This window comes from Salvelinus alpinus, chromosome 20, assembly GCF_045679555.1.
Source record: "Salvelinus alpinus chromosome 20, SLU_Salpinus.1, whole genome shotgun sequence".
Taxonomy (NCBI): domain Eukaryota; kingdom Metazoa; phylum Chordata; class Actinopteri; order Salmoniformes; family Salmonidae; genus Salvelinus; species Salvelinus alpinus.
In genome coordinates, this window is record NC_092105.1 from 34,672,117 (window position 1) to 34,690,489 (window position 18,373).

Here is an 18,373-nt window from a genome sequence, read left to right on the forward strand (position 1 = left end):
TGGAGAGAGTGAGTAAAAGAGAGGGAAAGAGAGAAAGAGAGAGAGTGAGAGAGAGTGAGTTAAAGAGAGAGTGAGCGACTGAGTTAAAGAGAGAGAGCGAGAGAGAGAGAGAGAGAAAGAAAGAGAAAAAGAGAGAGATGCAGAAAGACAGAGAAAGCAGCGTGGGAGGCCAAAGCACCCCTCCCAACCCCATGAGCTGTTGAATAAACATGAGACATCTCTCTCTATCTCTCTCTCTATGCAGAAATGCCCTTCAGTTCTTTGTCTCTCCCACTCTCTCAGCTCTCTAAGACACCTCTGAAGCTCAGCTTAGAGCTGTTTAAAAACAACAAGGACACCATTATCTATTATTTATGAGTAGCAACGCTAACGCTCGCCTGCTCTTTATGTACATGGTGCTCAGGTGTAGAATACAGAGTGGTGGATTCTGTTAAACTACATAAAGCATACCCGAGGAGAGGGAGAGGGAGGTAGTGTGGGGGTATGAGAGAGAGGCAGAGAACCAATGAGGATTCTGGAACGAAAGGGAGAGTAATGCCTTGACTTTCCTTGGTTTCTCCAAATGGCACTCACTGGGTGTGGATTGTTTTCTATTTCTTTGTGTGAGTTTGTGAGTTGGGTGTATGTGTGTGTAAGTTGGGTGTATGTGTGTGTGAGTTTGTGAGTTGGGTGTATGTGTGTGTGAGTTTGTGAATTGGGTGTATGTGTGTGTGAGTTTGTGAATTGGGTGTATGTGTGTGTGAGTTGGGTGTATGTGTGTGTGAGTTTGTGAGTTAGGTGTATGTGTGTGTGAGTTGGGTGTATGTGTGTGTGAGTTGGGTGTATGTGTGTGTGAGTTTGTGAGTTGGGTGTATGTGTGTGTGAGTTGGGTGTATGTGTGTGTGAGTTTGTGAGTTGGGTGTATGTGTGTGTGAGTTTGTGAGTTGGGTGTATGTGTGTGTGAGTTTGTGAGTTGGGTGTATGTGTGTGTGAGTTTGTGAGTTGGGTGTATGTGTGTGTGAGTTTGTGAGTTGGGTGTATGTGTGTGTGAGTTGGGTGTATGTGTGTGTGAGTTGGGTATATGTGTGTGTGAGTTTGTGAGTTGGGTGTATGTGTGTGTGAGTTTGTGAGTTGGGTGTATATGTGTGTGAATTTGTGGGTTGGGTGTATGTGTGTGTGAGTTTGTGGGCTGGGTGTATGTGTGTGTGAGTTTGTGAGTTGGGTGTATGTGTGTGTGAGTTTGTGAGTTGGGTGTATGTGTGTGTGAGTTTGTGAGTTGGGTGTATGTGTGTGTGAGTTTGTGGGCTGGGTGTATGTGTGTGTGAGTTTGTGGGCTGGGTGTATGTGTGTGTGAGTTTGTGGGCTGGGTGTATGTGTGTGTGAGTTTGTGGGTTGGGTGTATGTGTGTGTGAGTTTGTGGGCTGGGTGTATGTGTGTGTAAGTTTGTGAGTTGGGTGTATGTGTGTGTAAGTTTGTGAGTTGGGTGCATGTGTGTGTGAGTTTGTGAGTTGGGTGCATGTGTGTGTGAGTTTGTGGGTTGGGTGCATGTGTGTGTAAGTTTGTGAGTTGGGTGCATGTGTGTGTGAGTTTGTGGGTTGGGTGCATGTGTGTGTAAGTTTGTGAGTTGGGTGCATGTGTGTGTGAGTTTGTGAGTTGGGTGCATGTGTGTGTGAGTTTGTGGGTTGGGTGTATGTGTGTGTGAGTTTGTGAGTTGGGTGCATGTGTGTGTGAGTTTGTGAGACAGCAAAGAAAAGGTGTGTGTGTGTGTGTGTGTGTGCCAGTGTGTAGGAAGGAAAAATGACTGGCTCCTCTGTGGTTGTTAATCAAAGCCTTGAGTGGAGCAGCAGAGCAACCTCTCTCTCCATGGACTGAGGAGAGACACACAGCACAGCCTCATGCATAAAGATGTAGCTGCCGCCGTGCTCATCTTTCTCGCTTTCCTCTCTCTCTCTCTTTCACTTCCTCTCTCTCTCTCTCTCTCTCCCTCCTTGTCTCTCTCTCTCTCGACTCCTCACACCCACTCTCCTCCATTCCCCCTCTCCGTCTCCTCTCCTCCTCTCAATGGGACCAGAGGGCTGACAGTCACTTGAGAAGCTCCCAGACAAATGAACCACCGTCATCTCCAACATCACCTCTCCCCTCATCCCTCTCTACTCTCCTCCTCCTCACCCTGCTCTCCCACTCTCTCTCCATCTGAGGCTGTGAAAACCTCTTGATCTCCCATCAGTGTGCAGACGTCCAAATGCAATCATATGTAGAGGGCACAGTGTACCTGCTACTCCCTGAGTTATAACAGCTCACAGTATGTGTGTGTTTGTTTGTGTGTGTGTGTGTGCGTGTGTGCGTGCGTGCGTGCGTGTGCGCATGTGCGCATGTCCCGGTGTATGAGTCACGTTATGTACATGTGTGTGGGGGTGTAGGTGTGTGTGTCAAGTGTGCATGCGAGCATGTGTGTCTGTAGTGTATGTGGAAGTCTGTGTTCCTAGCAGTGTGACCAGTTCTCTCCCAGTGAGCAGCAGGCTGTAGACCTGGACTGCCCTTGGTCCTGTATGTGTGGCGTTGTCATGTCAAATGTAGATACTGTGTAGCTTCACTCCCCCTTCACATCTACTACAGTTAGACTGTATAACTCAACACCTTTAGCTCCATTTTGCTGGGTCAGGGTCAGGGTTGATTCCACTTCCATTCAGGATTTGAAATTCCAACTCAATGAAAACATTAAATACTTTAGATGGCACTTTCAATTCTGGAATTGCTGTTGACTGAGTTGAAAAATGAATTGACCTCAACCCTGGCTAAACCCTGTTTTTTAAAGTCACTTTGCACCTAGAGAGTGAAGTAGTTTCAACATCACAACATTGTGTTGTTTGCCCTTAAACAAAACCTCAGCAGTCAGCCATTACCGTAGCTTCCTGGCAGTGATGCTGGCTGCGTCCCAAATGTCACCTTATCCCCTAAATGGTGCACTACTTCTGACCAGAACTCTATGGGCCCTGGTCAAAAGTAGTGCAGTAGATAGGAATAGCGACCATTTGGGCCGATACCGCTGTCCTCGCAGCCCTACCCTAACAGAGGATCACGTGGCTTGTTTGGATTGCAAATTGATCTGTGTGCTCTCTCTCCTTCTCCAATGTGCTAATGATTCAATATGGCCCCTGTATAGACCCTGAGCCTGACACATACAGTACAGTACAGGCCAGGGCTAGCCTCCCTCTCACCCCTGCACTGTTTGGGAAGTTCAATGACTTTCCCTGTCCAGTCTGTCACCGGACAAAATAGATTTCAGACGCAAAAGTAGAACTGTTTGGGGCCATCAGATCCATATACAACCCTATATGCAGAGCTAGCAGAGTGAACCAACCATCCAAACATCCATTTGATATAAAGAAAGTTAAACCCCCTCTAAAGTGTGTAATCTAATCCTGCAGAGCGAGCAGCGAGCTCTCCAGTCCGTCACCTCTATACGGCACACCATTCACCCTTGAAGATCAAGCCTATAGCTTTACACACTAAGCTGTGGCTCTGGGAGACCAGAGTCAGACTACTCATTTATATCAAGTTCATTTGTTTCATTTTCCGAGAGCCAGTGTACTTATTGTGCTGTTTCATAACTAATATACGCTCCATTTTTAGCGAATGGCTCATTCAGTCTGTGTGCGTCCCAAATGACCGGCCCTGGTCCAAAGTATTGCACTATGTAGGGAATAGGGTGCCATCTGGGACGTAACCTGTGTCTGTGGGCTGGGCTAACCTGCCTGCTAAATGATGTGCTCTCATGAGCTTGTGTCTGATTTGAATGGTTTCTGATTAAGAAGCCAATATGAATTAACTCAAAGGAAAAAGGAAATGAGAGAACATGAATACACTGATTACAATAACTAATAATAACTAATCAGCTGTTGGAGGATATATCTCCACTCTATGAGAATTGATTTGAATCGATCTTACTGAGTACTTCTCATTTTAATGTAGAGTATTGTTTGTTTTACAATTTCCTTTCTCTCTCTCTCTCTCTCTCTCTCTCTCTCTCTCTCTCTCTCTCTCTCTCTCTCTCTCTCTCTCTCTCTCTCTCTCTCTCTCTCTCTCTCTCTCTCTCTCTCTCTCTCTCTCTCTCTCTCTCTCTCTCTCTCTCACTCGTTGTCTATTCAGCAGAAAAAATCTTCAAACACATTTTATGGTGTGACTGTCACATTTCATAGCGCCGGTATAGTGGTGGGGTCAGGTGAGATGTGCGATCTAACCAGCGCAAAATGAACTTAACCACACACACACACACAGCGGTGCTTCAGTAAAAAGGGTCCCCACTTCAAAGGGAAACCTGCCTCTCTCCCCCAGAACATGAAAGGCCCTATTCCCTCCCTCAGACTGGAGCCTAATTGCAGTCAGCTGCTGATGGTGTGTTGGCTGTGTTTTGCTGAGAGAGACGGGTGTGTGTTTGTGGATGATGGGTGGATCCATCCAGGCTTAGGATGAGTCCAGAATGGCCCTCTATTTCCAATATACAGTAGTGCACTACTTTTGGGCTTTGGTCATAGGGCCCTGATCAAATATAGTTCACTATACAGGGAATAGGGTGCCATTAAGGATGCACACCTAGTATGCACACCCAATACAGAAACGCCCAGCCAGCACAAAAAGCCATTACACCACAGAAGGATACCACAGGGCCAAAGTGTACTGTGTGAAAGTGTACCTCACACCCAAATGTACCCAGTTCATTTTGTGTCCTAAATGGCACCCTTTTAGGATGCAGCCACTGAGTCATCCCTCGTCACAGGAAGTGAGGAGATCCCCTATGGCCGTGTGTGTGTTTGTGTGTGTGTGTCTGTAATAATGCTGATCTCTTTTATAGGGAAACAGCAGGGGAGAGGAGCTTGCTCACACAGGAAATGTGCAGTACAATAGGCCTGGCTTTATGGCATTAATATGGCTTTACACAGCTCCCTGCCAGCCCCAGCTGATAACAACAAGAAGCTAGGGGGGTGGATGGAAGGATGACTCAATACTGTCTGCCCTACCCTGCCCTGCCCAGCCCTGGCTGGGCCCACATCCCTTGTAATGCCTGGTATTGTTCAACAACTCCATATAAATGTGACAGCCCAACAAGCTGAGAAGGAATCAACTGTAAGGTTCTTCAATCAGATCAGAAGTGTCTGTTTGGGGCTGGGCCATAAAGTGCATCAGTGATAGATAATAATAATGCATAGCATGTTTATAGCACTTTCTTTAAACCCGAGATGCTGACCAGACAGTAATTTGACCTGAATCAGTCTGTGGGAGAAGAGGTGGTGGTATTACTGTAGTTCTGTCTGTGTAGGTTAAATTGAGCAATGCAGACCTTAATTCACCCCCCACAGACACTGTGACATGTGAATTACAGGGCACTGATGATGACTCAGTGACAGCTGGGTTGTTGCAGTAACATTCCACAGAGAAGAGCTGAGCTCCGCCCTCAACTTCTGACCACTTATCAGCAGTGCAGTAATGAGAGGGCCCTTTTTCAAAGAGGCATTATCATGTTTTAAAATGAGATGGAACTTGTCTGACTGGTTTCGTGGTACTAGCCTCCTGCATGGTCCTCAGACAGCTACTCAGTGGAGCGCTGGAGTGGAATGTGGAGTTTGAGTGTGCAACTGTTGATTGAGCCGTAAGAGTGCAGTTTCACAGTGAAGAGAAGAGTAGTAGAGGAAGTACGCTAAGTGGTTACAACAGGGGGAAAAAGCAGTGTGTGTGTGTGTGTGTGTGTGTGTGTGTGTGTGTGTGTGTGTGTGTGTGTGTGTGTGTGTGTGTGTGTGTGTGTGTGTGTGTGTGTGTGTGTGTGTGTGTGTGTGTGTGTGTGTGTGTGTGTGTGTGTGTGTGTGTGTGTGTGTGTGTGTGTGTGTGTGCATCGTTGCATGTCTAGCCCCTTCACACACAGCTGTGGTAATATAAAAACGTATAAAAACAGAACCAAAACACAGCACAATATGGCTCCAGCACTTAAGCAATCCAGGTGTTTCCACTCTCTCCACGCCGCCATCCCTATTGCTAGGGGATTCCACCGGCTTCCCGCCCCACCTCCCCCTGCCTCTCCCTGGGCTCCTTTGCACGGCAAGCCAGCCTCCTGTGATCATAATCCCGCAGCTTTCCCCGGAGCGATCCCCCGTCAGAGATCAGGGGGCTGGTTGGGAATGGGATGTGATGTTATGGGGGCCCCCTCTTCCCCTCTTCCTTCCCCTCTTCCATCTCCAGTGCTTAGCCTCTCTGCTGTGAGAAACCAGCTGCACTCCACTGTGGATTACATAACTGTAACTGTAGTTCTGGCAGACATAGCCCAGAGGAAAGGAGAGGACGGGAGGGGAGGAGGGGAGGAGAGCTCAACACATCACAGACTGGACCGGACAGGCAGGCAGGCAGGTACGGCAATAAAAGCAGAAATTTAAAGCAGGCTGCTCACATAGTTCACTGTTCACAGGGATGCTGGGAGGTAGTAGTGGGGGGTAGGATTCTGGGGGGCTGGGGGTGGTGAGTGGGGTTCAAATAGGCCTCCGATACACGTACGTAGCCCAAATCCATCTGAATCCATTTTGAATGGTATTGTGCTTTCTCTACTCCATTACCCTCCCTCTCTCACTCTCCCCTCTACCACTGCCACTGTTCTGAGAGTTACTGGGCTGTGAAATGCGAAAAACTGCTGCGGCGAATATGCATGCATAGCAATTCATTATCTTGTCAAACTTGGCTTCCCCAGGCGGCCGGGCCGGGCTCAAATCCCTGTGTTAGGGAAGAGAGAGTCAGGCATGCTGCACCGGCTGTGGCTCTGGCTGTGCTGTGGATGGCTGGCTGGCTGCCTGCAGCCTTTACTCTGGAGGACAGGATTGGGGGAGAATAAGGGGGAGGAGGACCAGTTCACAAAGCTGCTGGGATCTGGTCTGTAGGTCAACCAGCTGCCTGGGAGAGAGAGGGCAGAGAGGAGGGAGAGGGATAGAGGGAGAGGGCAGAGTGGAGGGAGAGGGATGGAGAGAGAGGGCAGAGAGGAGGGAGAGGGATGGAGAGAGAGGGCAGACAGGAGGGAGAGGGATAGAGGGAGAGTGCAGAGAGGAGGGAGAGGGATGGAGAGAGAGGGATAGAGGGAGAGGGCAGAGAGGACAGAGAGGGAGGGAGGGGGAGGGCAGAGAGGAGGGAGAGGGATGGAGGGAGAGGGCAGAGAGGAGGGAGAGGGATGGAGGGAGAGGGCAGAGAGGAGGGAGAGGGATGGAGAGAGAGGGCAGAGAGGAGGGAGAGGGATAGAGGGAGAGGGCAGAGAGGAGGGAGAGGGATGGAGAGAGAGGGCAGAGAGGAGGGAGGGAGGGAGGGAGGGAGGGAGGGAGGGAGGGAGGGAGGGAGGGAGAGGGAGGGAGGGAGGGAGGGAGGGAGGGAGGGAGGGAGGGAGGGAGGGAGGGAGGGAGGGAGGGGGCAGAGAGGAGGGAGAGGGATGGAGAGCGGGCAGAGAGGAGGGAGGGGGATGGAGAGAGAAGGATGGAGAGCGGGCAGAGAGGAGGTAGGGGTGGAGAGAGAGGGCAGAGAGGAGGGAGGGGGATGGAGAGAGAAGGATGGAGAGCGGGCAGAGAGGAGGTAGGGGGTGGAGAGAGAGGGCAGAGAGGAGGGAGGGGGATGGAGAGAGAAGGATGGAGAGCGGGCAGAGAGGAGGTAGGGGGTGGAGAGAGAGGGCAGAGAGGAGGGAGGGGGATGGAGAGAGAAGGATGGAGAGCGGGCAGAGAGGAGGTAGGGGGTGGAGAGAGAGGGCAGAGAGGAGCCAGAGGGATGGAGGGAGAGAACAGAGAGGACGGAGAGAGATGGAGAGAGAGGGCAGGGGGGGCAAAAGGCAGGCAGAATGGAGGGAGGGCAGAGGTAGGGTGGGAAGGATAGGAATGGAGGCAGAATGTAGAAAGGCAGAGGACAGATGAAGGGAACTGTGGATAGAGGGGATGGATGGAGGACAGCGTTTACAGTGAGGCTCGAAAACAGGGGTCTAAGGGTCACTCTGTGATTACCAGAGGACAGGAACCAGCCTGGGTCAAATTCCACTGTCACTCCAAACCTTCACAATGACAATACCAGCAGTACCTGTAAATAAAAGTTGGCCAAGATCTGTTGGCCAAGATCCCGCGATACATGGCCCCATCAATCCTCCCCTCAATACGGTGCAGTCGTCCTGTCCCCTTTGCAGAAAAGCATCCCCAAAGAATGATGTTTCCACCTCCATGCTTCACAGTTGGGATGGGGTTCTTGGGGTTGTACTCATCCTTCTTCTTCCTCCAAACACGGCGAGTGGAGTTTAGACCAAAAAGCTCTATTTTTGTCTCATCAGACCACATGACCTTCTCCCATTCCTCCTCTGAATCATCCAGATGGTCATTGGCAAACTTCAGACGGGCCTGGACATGCGCTGGCTTGAGCAGGGGGACCTTGCGTGCGCTGCAGGATTTTAATCCATGACGGCGTAGTGTGTTACTAATGGTTTTCTTTGAGACTGTGGTCCCAGCTCTCTTCAGGTCATTGATCAGGTCCTGCCGTGTAGTTCTGGGCTGATCCCTCACCTTCCTCATGATCATTGATTCCCCACAAGGTGAGATCTTGCATGGAGCCCCAGACCGCGGGTGATTGACCGTCATCTTGAACTTCTTCCATTTTCTAATAATTGCGCCAACAGTTGTTGCCTTCTCACCAAGCTGCTTGCCTATTGTCCTGTAGCCCATCCCAGCCTTGTGCAGGTCTACAATTTTATCCCTGATGTCCTTACACAGCTCTCTGGTCTTGGCCATTGTGGAGAGGTTGGAGTCTGTTTGATTGAGTGTGTGGACAGGTGTCTTTTATACAGGTAACGAGTTCAAACAGATGCAGTTAATACAGGTAATGAGTGGAGAACAGGAGGGCTTCTTAAAGAAAAACTAACAAGTCTGTGAGAGCCGGAATTCTTACTGGTTGGTAGGTGATCAAATACTTATGTCATGCAATAAAATGCTAATTAATTACTTAAAAATCATACAATGTGATTTTCTGGATTTTTGTTTTAGATTCCGTCTCTCACAGTTGAAGTGTACCTATGATAAAAAATGACATGCTACATGCTTTGTAAGTAGGAAAACCTGCAGAATCGGCAGTGTATCAAATACTTGTTCTCCCCACTGTATATATATATATACATACACTACTGTTCAAAAGTTTGGGGTCACTTAGAAATGTCCTTGTTTGTGAGAAAGAAAAATAAATCCATTAAAATAACATCAAACACTCTAATGTACTTGTCCTCTTGCTCAGTTGTGCACCGGGGCCTCCCACTCCTCTTTCTATTCTGGTTAGAGACAGTTTGAGCTGTTCTGTGAAGGGAGTAGTACACAGCGTTGTACGAGATCTTCAGTTTCTTGGCAATTTCTCGCATGGAATAGCCTTAATTTCTCAGAACAGGAATAAACTTACGAGTTTCAGGAGAAAGGTCTTTGTTTCTGACCATTTTGAGCCTGTAATCGAACCCACAAATGCTGATGCTCCAGATACTCAACTAGTCTAAAGGCGGCCAGTTTTATTGCTTCTTTAATCAGAACAACAGTTTTCAGCTCTTTTAAAATTATAAACTTGGATTAGCTAACACAACGTGCCATTGGAACACAGGAGTGATGGTTGCTGATAATGGGCCTCTGTACATATTCCATAAAAAATCTGCCGTTTCCAGCTACAATAGTCATTTACAACATTAACAATGTCGACACTGTATTTCTGATCAATTTGATGTTATTTTAATTGACTTTTTTTTTCTTTTTTTTTTCCAAAAACAAGATCTCTAAGTGACCCCAAACTTTTGAACAGTAGTGTATATATTTTTTATTTACCTAGGCAAGTCCGTTAAGAACAAATTCTCATTTACAATGACGGCCTACACCGGCCAAATTCGGGCCAATTGTGCGCTGCCTTATGGGACTCCCAACCACAGCTGGTTGTGATACAGCCTGGATTTGAACCAGAGTGTCTGTAGTGACACCTCAACCACTAAGATGCAGTGCATTAGACCGCTGAACCACTCGGGATTCCCCTTGTACTTGGGAATTGGGGGATTACAATACCAAGACCAGCCTGTCACACTTTCATATCATTATAAAGAGTTATATATGATTATTTTGGGTAATTTACAAATATTTTCCGTCAATTTCTCAGGCCAAACCTGTATTTCTGCCATTGCTCAAAGGGTTTCACTCACAGTGCAGGACTAGCTACATATGTAGGATCTTATTTTGACCAGTTTCTCACAGCAGGAAAATAATCCTGCAGCAACAGGAAATGTGAATTATTATGTGGATTATAATTAATGGACATTTTTGTTGGCCTTGATACATTTTTAGTGAGGGATAATCAAGTCTAAAATGTAGAAGTGGAAATTAAAAACTTTAGAAGTCTTTTTAAACGTAGAATAAACTAGCTACAAGTTTGCATTCCTGCTGTGAAGAACATTTCCTGCAACAACAGGGTGATCAAAGTAAGATTCTATATCTGTATTTGCATTTCAATCGAACACAGACGGCCTGTGATCTAAAAATACCTCCCAGTTAAAACAAATCAATTAGAGAGCATGCTTCAAATTCCTGAAGGGACTGAAATAGAAGCTCTGAAAACAAAAAGGAGATAAAAAAGAACGCTGCAGCCCAAAATGTGAGAGACGGGACTGCAAGGCATGGCGGAGAGAGAGGCACAGGGTGACCCATTTTCACTGCAGCCCACAACTATATGAGTGCTGTCTGAGAAGGAGAGGACACATACCGCCTGAGTGGCAAAGAAAAACAGACAGACACAGACACTGACAAACAACCAGACTTACAGCCAGCCAGCCAGACAAACAGACAGACACTCATACAGACTGAGAGCCAGACGGATAGACACAGCCAGCCAGCCAGCCATCCAGCCAGTCAGCCAGACAGACAGCTAGCCAGACAAACAGGCAGACAAACACAAACAGACATCATGCCTCCCTCTCTCTCTCTGTCTCCACTCTGTGTCTCAGGTGAGGCTGGTTAATTGGACGAGGTGTCTCACCTGGTTTTAATGGTGTTGTTTACTTCTCCTCCTGTCTCAATCCCCAGGCAGACCCACCTGCTCTCAAACCTGCTCTCTGCCCTCCCCTTCCCATCACAACCTACTCTGCAGCCAAAGACGACAATGTGTGCATGCGCGCGTGCGTGGTTGGTTAGTGGAGGGAGACGGAGACAACAGGGGCCCTCTTGGTGCACAAACATACGCTCTTTAAATTAACCCCCCTCACGGGTCACTGCCGAAATAATCCCTCCCTTTCTACAGAGGACGAACAGAAGAGCGATGATTACAGTGGGCCGCTCTCTCTCTCTGGTCTCCTCTCTCTATTTCTCCGGTCCCCTCTCCCCCCTCCCCCCCCCTCTCTCTCTCTCTCGTCCCTTCTCTCTCTTTCCCCCCTCTTTCTCTCCGGTCCCCCCTCTTTCCAGCCACCTCTCTCTCTTTTACCTCTGTCTCCTGGTGACAGTGAGAGATAGTGTCTTTGTTCAATCCAGGTGAGAGAGACAGCCAGCCCAGCCAGCAGCAGTGTGTTGTCTCCACAGGGACTCAGAAGAGAGAGAGGAGAGAGGGAGCCCCCATCTTCAGCCTCAGCCCTGGTCCCAGCCTAAGAGCACTGAAACTCAATTCACCCATATCGCATCCATTAAGGCCTGATTCATGCTCTGCTCACCGGGGGCCTGCAACGGCCATCCATCTTGTCTCCGGTAGGAGCAAGGGAGGGAGGGAAGGGTGCCTGTCGTTTACCTTCTCCTGCCTGCCTGGCAGATCTAGGGCCATGCTAGACAGAGTAGACGTTCTCCTATCCTATCAAGACATCCTACTGCACCAGTAAAAATATTAGGCAGTTTTAACGGCGTCGAGCAGAGTACGCCGGTCACACTAGAAAAAACTATTTTATCCACCTGTCCACCCAGGCAGGACAAGGATTTTATCAACCCTCACTCATTTGCCTTCCCCCCTCCTTTCCTCTCTCGCTCATACCATCAAATAGGACTTTTATGGTTTGTCCTTCCAAGTGATGTTTTTTTCTCTCTGGCTCTGTTTCAAATGGCACAATATTCCCTACATAGTGCACTACTTATGGGTCTGGTCAGAAGTAATACATTTTATAGGGAATATGGTGCCATTTGGGAGCCTCTCTCTGGCTGCTGGCGGTGGCCTAGTGGCTCCATTTCCTCTGCACAACAATGAGTAAACACATCTAGCAGAAAAGCGGTCGACCGGGTCAGAGCCACCCTTCCCCCCCAACCATCTCTTTATTTACTTTTCCTCTCTCTCTATGCATCTTACTCTACAGATGTAGGATCTTAATTTCATCACTCTTTTGTTGCTGAGAATTTTCCTGCACAGCAAGAAATGCAAACTTGCAGTGTATTCAAAGTTTAAAAAAGCTTCTAACATTTGTAGTTTCCACTTTTAAATGTCAGATTTGAAAGACAAATGTATCAACCCCATACAAAAAAAGTATATAATAATTCACATTTCCTGTTGTTGCAGGATTATTTTCTTTGCTGTAGCAAATTGGCACAAATGAAGATCCTACATATGTAATCCTCTCTCTATTTTTCTCTTTTCTATTCCTTTCTTTCTTCTCCTCTCACTCTAAATTCAGAAAAATTATTCAGGTGGTTGGTAAATTATACTTATAACTGTAAAAATACAAATATTTTTACAGTTAAAAACATGTGTTGTCATCTTTACTTAAATATAATGAGTTCTTTTTACTCTACTTCACTAGTTCAACCAAACCCCCAAAATGAATTCAACATAAGATAAATGCATAATCTAAACAACTATTTGTGTGTAAAAACAACTACAAGGAAGATTGTGTTTAACTTACACAATTTTCATAATATCTCCTTTCAACTTGAGAATTTTAAATTCTTCCGACAACTTGCCATGTGGCTCAGTTTCAGAGGATTGTGGTTAATTTTTTTTTTTTTTTTTTTTTTTTTTTGACAATACTTTTACACAATGTTGCATGCACGTTTGAAGAATAAAAAGCACATTTCTATATTAGTATCAAACAGTTTGTTATGCTATGAGGTGTAATGGATCATGATGAACGGATATCAAAATCGTTGTTCAAATTGACGTTCAATGACGAGACCACCCATTCTCATTCTCACCATTAGTAAGATCACACGTGCCACTCTGACAAATGCAAATACATCAAGCTACAATTCTTGCAGCTTTACCTCCAGTTAGTGGTAGTGTAGTGAGCACTGCACTCAACAATTCCTGCTTAAGTGGATAATAATGTCAAGTGATTAAATACATAAAGCCATGTTTAACACTAGAACACGATCAATGAATATAACTAATCAGAAAGATTAAGTATATCTAATCAACAATAACAGTTCATTTTTTAATGTTGAACTTAATATGTTAGTGTTTGTGAAACACTAAAAGTTAAGTATATTATAAGTCAAAATAACTCATATTGGAAATATGTAGAACTAGCACAATATTTTTTACAGAGTAATCCTCTCTCTCTTTGGGCATGGTTCTGCAGTGTAATGGAAGAAAGACTTGGAGCAGGTCACTACTAGGTTTGGAGGCTACAGTAGGTGTCTGGCTACGTGTCTGGGCTCCCTGTACTGTTCCTACAGACCCCTGGTGCTAACAAACCTACCAGGAGGCCGGCCTGGCAGCCATTACTAACAACATGTCACCATGCTGTCAGAGCCAGCTAGGCAAACACACATGACACACAGATGACAAACACACTTTACCACATGGACATATACAGTTTACATACACTTCGGTTGGAGTCATTAAAACTAGTTTTTCAACCACTCCACAAATGTCTTGTTAACAAACTATAGTTTTGGCAGATCAGTTAGGACATCTACTTTGTGCATGACACAAGTTATTTTTCCAACAATTGTTTACAGACAGATTATTCCACTTATAATTCACTGTATCACAATTCCAGTGGGTCAGATGTTTACATACACAAAGTTGACTGTGCCTTTAAAAAGCTTGGAAAATTCCCGAAAATGATGTCATGGCTTTAGAAGCTTCTGATAAGCTAATTGACATCATTTGAGTCAATTGGAGGTGTACCTGTGGATGTATTTCAAGGCCTACCTTCAAACTCAGTGCCTCTTTGCTTGACATCATGGAAAAATCTAAAGAAATCAGCCAAGGGCTCTGAAAACAATTGTAGACCTCCACAAGTCTGGTTCATCCTTGGGAGCAATTTCCAAATGCCTGAAAGTAGCACATTCATCTGTACAAACAATAGTACGCAAGTATAAACACCATGGGACCACGCAGCCGACATACCGCTCAGGAAGGAGACGCGTTCTGTCTCCTAGAGATGAACGTACTTTGGTGTGAAAAGTGCAAATCAATCCCAGAACAACAGCAAAGGACCTTGTGAAGATGCTGGAGGAAACAGGTACAAAAGTATCTATATCCACAGTAAAACGAGTCATATATCGACATAACCTGAAAGGCCACTGCTCCAAAACCACCATTAAAAAAGCCAGACTACGGTTTGCAACTGCACATGGGGACAAAGACCGTACTTTTTGGAGAAATGTCCTTTGGTCTGATAAAACAAAAATAGAACTGTTTGATCATAATGACTATTGCTATGTTTGGAGGAAAAAGGGGGACGCTTGCAAGACGAAGAACACCATCCCAACCGTGAAGCACGGGGGAGGCAGCATCATGTTGTGGGCGTGCTTTGCTACAGGAGGGACTGGTGCACTTCACAAAATAGATGGCATTATAAGGGAGGAAAATGATGTGGATATATTGAAGCAACATCTCAAGACATCAGTCAGGAAGTTAAAGCTTGGTCGCAAATGGGTCTTCCAAATGGACAAAGACCCCAAGCATACTTCCAAAGTTGTGGCAAAATGGTTTAAGGACAACAAAGTCAAGGTATTGGAGAGGCCATCACGAAGCCCTGACCTCAATTCTATAGAAAATTTGTGGGCAGAACTGAAAAAGCGTGTGCGAGCAAGGAGGCCTACAAACCTGACTCAGTTACACAAGCTCTGTCGGGAGGAATCGGCCAAAATTCACCCAACTTATTGTGAGAAGCTTGTGGAAGGCTACCCGAAAGGTTTGACCCAAGTCAAACAATTTAAAGGCAGTACTACCAAATACTAATTGAGTGTATGTAAACTTCTGACCCACTGGGAATGTGATGAAAGAAATAAAAAATGAAATAAAAAATTCTCTCTACTATTATTCTGACATTTCACATTCTTAAAATAAAGTGGTGATCCTAACTGACCTAAGACAGGCTAAGGTGTAAGTGAACTTCTGACTTCAACTGTATGGTGTGCAACAGCATTGTGACAAAAAGGCAATGGTCCCTGTGTTGGTCAAGGCTGTTAATTGACACAAAAAGTGAGTAGGTTATGTAAGACAACAAAGAGGGGGAATGATTGAGAGACAGCCAGGAAAGATAGATGGAGCAGACCCCTCTGTCTGTCTGACAGCAAGCAGCCAATTACTGCTGAAAGTGGCGGGATGGGCCCTGCCAGACCACAGCTTTCCATTAGCACATGCCAGCCAACCGTGTGTGTGTGTGTGCGAGAGAGAGGGAGAGAGGGAGGGAGGGAGAGAGGGAGGGAGGGAGGGAGGGAGAGATGCTGTGTGAGGGGGGCTCAGGGGTTATGCTGGATCCTTTTCACGCTCACACACCAGCGATTAATAACCAGCCGATCTATTCCTGCAGTTGAGCACATGGAATGGCAATGAGTTGGGGGAGACAACCAGTCAGCCCGAGCCCAGCCGGTAAGTGCAGCCGTGCGCACAGCAGCGTGGACTTGTAGTGCAGACTCATACGCGCTCATCTCACTACGCGCAGTGCAGACTCATACGCGCTCATCTCACTACGCGCACCGAATAAGTAACACTGGCTGAGCACTCAAAAGCACACCAGTTTCCATCTTTAAAAAAATCTCATTCTATGAAATGACACACCTATCACTATATCACAACCACCTCTTTCCTATAAACTGCTAGCATCATTCCACGAAATGGAATAGTATCATGTCGTGAATCAGTGTCAGTAGCCTAAGTCACACAAATATATTTGGTGACTGGCAGTAGCGTTGGCACGGGTGACTGCTTGGCCATGTGCATGCCCTGTGTGCTCACTGTGCCAGTGCCAGCCCTTCGGTTGACTTCATTCTAATAAACGAGTGGTTAGCCTATGTTGAGCGCGACATGTCACAACGCCACAGAGACAAATACAGGTGGATCTCTTTTTACGTCTATCCAGCAACATCACAGGCTTCACTCCGCACATTGGTGAGATTGGATGTATCGTTTTGTTCCAACCCAAAAGCCCCGTGCTTTCCGTATAGGCTACTACTACACGCGCACTACACGCGCACACGCACACGCGCGCACACACACACACACACACACACACACACACACACACACACACACACACACACACACAATTCCTCCCATGCAGCCTAGCTGCTAATCTTCCTCACGCACATATTCTCGCGGCTCCATGGTGATAATATATTATGGATCACTATAGGGAGCCGGTTCTCGTACCAACCGGCTGAAAACACCAAGTAATCTGACAGATGCGGATGCATTATTTAAGAACAAGTCTCTTGTTATTAGTCAAGTGTTCATCTTCGATGCCCAAATTGCCCTGCGCTTTCCCAAATCGCATCTGACAGACGTGTAATTAGTGTGTGTGTGCCACGAGCTCTCTCTCTCTATCTCAGGTTGGTTTCCATTATTTATGAATAAAACAAATAGAACGACTGACAGACGGCCGTATCGATCCGCGCTCTGCATTCTCTAATCAATAGCCTACACTAAAAACGACGGCAATTAGAAACCATCACAATGTTATTAAAACAGTGTATTGTGCTTAAAACCAAATTATAGCAGTATTACTATGTAAATAACAAGAAGAATGCAGACTTGTCTGCAACAAGCCATATTGCTTGTCATTCATTGCAGAATAACACTATCACAATCGGCAAGCGAGATGCAATCAAGAGCCGTCAGAATAACAGAGCACAGCCAGACAAAGTAGATAGTATATTATGGGCTTGGAAAATAGCGTCCTTTAGTGGAATGATGGACACAGAGGCGTCCATGGCAGTCTTTTCTCTACACCATATATTGCCTGCGGATGCGATCAAGTTGAGATTGTTTTCGTGACAGGCAGCATGCGCTGGGCTGGCATGTAAGCGCCGCAACTCGACAGCTCTCTATCTCCGGAGCGTAACCACAGCGTACAAGTGATGATTTACAAATACTAAACTACTACAGTAAAAGTAAAGACAGTTATACAGTGAAGAAAAAGCACTAAGTCACCTGCTGCCAGTTCTCCTCCAGCGAAGGCATCGCAGAGAAATAGCCAGTATCATGCACGAGTTGGAGTTCCTGAAAAATACTGTAATTCGCCAACACGTCCATGTTGATGCGCGATTTGAAAACAATTTACTTTGATCCACTGGAGAAAAAAAAGAACCCTACTTGTGTATGGTAGGTCTAAGAGGTTAACAAAAAAATGTTATTCAGATACTCCTCGTGCGTCTGTCCGTGCACCAGAAAGTAAAGCTCTATATGCCACTGGAACCAAATAATACGCACAATAACCACTATAAAGAAATATAAAAAATAATAGTTGAATACTGTGTCACTGAATTGCAATCCTTTTTCTCTGGTGCTAACTATCAGGTATTCAGTCCAGGAGTGGGATGCCAACTCGGTGACTTGAAACGTCCATCTATTTCCGCATTACCAGATTGCAATCTTCGCTCTATAAATTCCAGGTTGCTTTTTCCCCTGGCTGCCGTGGCTTCAGCAGGCGACTAGCTCGGGCTAGCTGTCTAGTGAGCGGATCGAGCCAAGGGACTCGAAGGGGGGAGTGGTTTGTTGTCAATCAATTCCGTGCGTGACCATGTAAGGTAAATAGGGTTGACGGACCTCACTGGCGTCCAATTAAGGCGGCGCTAAAATAGGTAAAAAGGAGGAGTTAGAACGAATGGCGAGCCGGTATTGGCTCTGTGTAGCTGTCAGTCTGGCCAAACATGGCAGTGAAAGGTGAGCTATTTTTAGATGTCTATATAAATGCAGCAGCATTTTTCCTTCACTCAGTTGAAGTCCGTGGCCGAAGAGGAAGCACATGCGAACATTTCAGACGTCAAAATACCTCATTTTAAACACATTTAATACTCCTAAAGCATGTTTTCAGTGTAGCCTAATGAATTATATATTTTTCGAAACGTTAATCTTAAAAGACGGTTTTAGTGGAAGAAGCGTTCGGACAGAAGACCAACAGGGACTTTGAGGTTGTGATGTAACAGCTTTCCCAACACGACGCCGCTCATAGGCGACTTCTCTTGTT

At 46.3% G+C, this 18,373-nt stretch overlaps 1 protein-coding gene across 1 annotated transcript in view; it reads right to left on the reverse strand.

Annotated features, from left to right (window-relative positions):
• Window positions 1-17,863, reverse strand: part of LOC139546733 (Krueppel-like factor 7) — a 79,310-nt gene extending 61,447 nt beyond the window's left edge. The window contains exon 1 of the mRNA XM_071355463.1: window positions 17,338-17,863. Within this exon, the coding sequence (XP_071211564.1) occupies window positions 17,338-17,439 (102 nt within the window). The 5' untranslated portion in view covers window positions 17,440-17,863. The remainder of the gene's footprint in view (window positions 1-17,337) is intronic.
• Between the last annotated feature and the right edge of the window lie 510 nt (window positions 17,864-18,373).